The sequence below is a fragment of the Chlorella variabilis genome (assembly GCF_000147415.1).
Source record: "Chlorella variabilis unplaced genomic scaffold CHLNCscaffold_115, whole genome shotgun sequence".
Lineage (NCBI taxonomy): Eukaryota > Viridiplantae > Chlorophyta > Trebouxiophyceae > Chlorellales > Chlorellaceae > Chlorella > Chlorella variabilis.
In genome coordinates this window covers 1-2,434 of record NW_005434991.1, presented here as the reverse complement: position 1 = coordinate 2,434, position 2,434 = coordinate 1, and the positions used below count along the sequence as shown (strand labels likewise).

The 2,434-nt window shown below is 53.7% G+C and overlaps 1 protein-coding gene across 1 annotated transcript in view; it reads right to left on the bottom strand.

Moving 5' to 3' along the window:
* CHLNCDRAFT_55709 (hypothetical protein) overlaps positions 1–1,593 on the bottom strand; it is a gene marked incomplete at both ends in the record, with an annotated part of 4,652 nt that extends 3,059 nt beyond the window's left edge. Inside the window, 5 exons of the mRNA XM_005842668.1 lie at positions 42–153; positions 261–413; positions 996–1,025; positions 1,111–1,239; positions 1,354–1,593. Coding sequence (XP_005842726.1) covers positions 42–153; positions 261–413; positions 996–1,025; positions 1,111–1,239; positions 1,354–1,593 — 664 coding nt within the window. The remainder of the gene's footprint in view (positions 1–41; positions 154–260; positions 414–995; positions 1,026–1,110; positions 1,240–1,353) is intronic.
* Between the last annotated feature and the right edge of the window lie 841 nt (positions 1,594–2,434).

Genomic DNA, 2,434 nt, shown 5'->3' with positions numbered 1-2,434 from the left:
AACATCCGCAGATTGATACCACTTCTGCTGTTTGAACTGACAGTCAGGACTCTCCAGCCAGCTGGCCTCCGTAATGTTGAGGAACACCGCCATGGAGGCCCAATCAACCTCGCCACGGTGGAAAGGCATCTCATGCCACGGCGGCCCAATGAACTGCAGAACACAGCGGAAAGCATGAAGCACGCATTGGTCAGTGGCGGCGAGAATCATCCCCAACCCTCATGTCTCTGAAACATGCAATCAAGCGTAGTGCCGCGCACCACAGGGATGCAGCCGGACAGAATGGTCTCCGTCAGGCGGTTGCTGCTGGCGGTGTCGCCCGGGGGAAGCAGACAAAAGACAGATTTCCGCATCTCCAGCTGTACTTCTGAGTACGACTTGGAAACCTTGACAGGAAGGTTTGTGCATAAGACCTGCAACACACAAGGACAAATATTGGATTTAATGACAACGATGGTACCACGCGAGGAAGGCGCTGGTTCCTAACCTGGACGTCGGGTGCAGTGTTGTTGAAAGCGACAGCTGCGGAATATCGCATGAATTTGCCACAATTGTTGTTTCTTCTTATGCATGAGGCAGTCATGTAAAGAAATGTTGGTCTCTGAGATCCCACAATGGGAGCTGCCAAATCCCCCACATCGGCCACTGCAGGCACGATTCAAAACTAAGGACCAGGTGGGCGAAAGGTTGCGGGGACAAGACCAGGCTGCCTTTTAAATAGTCTGATGCATACATGCAAAACAAATTGAAACCAGGTTGGAATTGCCTAGCACGGCATCCCTCATTCTGGCCAGGCAGCACATCCGCCTTCCTGCAAAGGTACATGCAATGTTCTTGCCTGTACAATAGGGCACTATTTGTGTCTCCCGCAGAGCTAGTTTTGGCCGCTTGGTGTGGCAGGTTTCTGACTTTTCTGGGATGAGGGTGTGAGAGTGCACCATTGTGCTGCACAGTTTTCTAAATGGCGCGCCCGGTTTTGCATCTCGTATGGGTACTTGAAAGACGTAATCGCGCCCCTGATGTTTCTGCACCGCAAAAAAACGCATGGAATGGATGCATCATCTTGTCACCAACACGTCCAGCTGGTTATGGACTTGTTCGACTGTGCACCTGAAACTGCTCAGAGGTGGTGGCATAATCAAGTGCTTGGGCGTAAATGTTGGATACGTGGCTTTCGTTATGAGTATAACCCTTGAGCCAATCCGATCGAAACTTAATGGCTTTCTGGATCCACCACCACTGCACAAGCGAGCGGGAAAAGCAACACGGTTCACTATGGACCTCCAAACGTGAGGGCACAGGGTGTGCTTTCCCAGCAGCACCAACAAGTCGCCCTGGGCATAATGAGCTGACCTGCTGATAGCAGTATGTGTCCACCCAGACCAGGCACGCCTCGTCAATGTTGTCAGTCAGCACGCCGCTGGCATTTCTGAGCGCCTGTGTCAGCCAGTACTGCCCAGCATACTGGTAGTGCATGTGCTGCATCGACTCCATGCGCTGCAAGCTCCATGGCAGCTCCCCCGGCTCAGCAAGAGGCCACACCTGCAGGTGAATGCATGGAAACAACAACTGAGCTGGTGTGGCAGGCTCCATTACAACCCACGACAGATGAACAGCCCATCTCAGCCTCACAGTTGCACTATACCAACCTTTGGGTCATTGATGTCACACTGAGGTATTCCCAGCGCAGGGGCCACATCTGCAGAGAGATCGAGGATGTAAATCTTGCAGTCGCGCACCGCATGCCAGGGTGGCGGCAATGGGGCCTGCAAAACGTTGATCCGAAGAAGCATATGTATAAGCATTTCTGTGGTTATTCTTGGCTGTGCATGAGTTGACTTTGAGCAGCAAAAACAGACATGGATACAAAGCATACAAGTGAACCACCCGGCCTACCTGCGTTACTGCCTGCCCCTGACAGATGGCGGGAGTCACATGCTGGCTAGGCGCGGATGGCAGAGTGCCCGTGTAGAGACCCCAAACCAGAAACAGCCCTGCGAATGGTCAGGCAAAGTGCTCGATAGGGCAGGGCCACGCCACGCCGCTGGCGGCAGGTGGGCGGCGGTTGGCACCAACTGGACTCAAATAGCGGCCGCGATCGAAAATAGCGGCCGCGACCCTCGCAATGCAGCTCGCCCCAGCTAACACCGTGACCAGTGACAGTGTGGCGGAACCGACCTGAAGTGAGGAGCAAGGCCTTGTGTGGCCGCCTGAGGCCTGTGCGTTGTCCTCGTTGCTGAAGGGCATCCATCTAGGCAAACGGACAAACTCCCGCGCGGATTTGCATTTCTGCGCGGTTTGTGGCGCGTTTTGTGCGCAGCAGTTTGTTTGCCAAAATCAAGAGGACACCCAGAGAGCATGGTAGTTGTAAAAGTAGAGGGATTTTACACTTCCTTCTGACGGGGAAAACTCTGCAGTACAGTTTGGTCTGAGC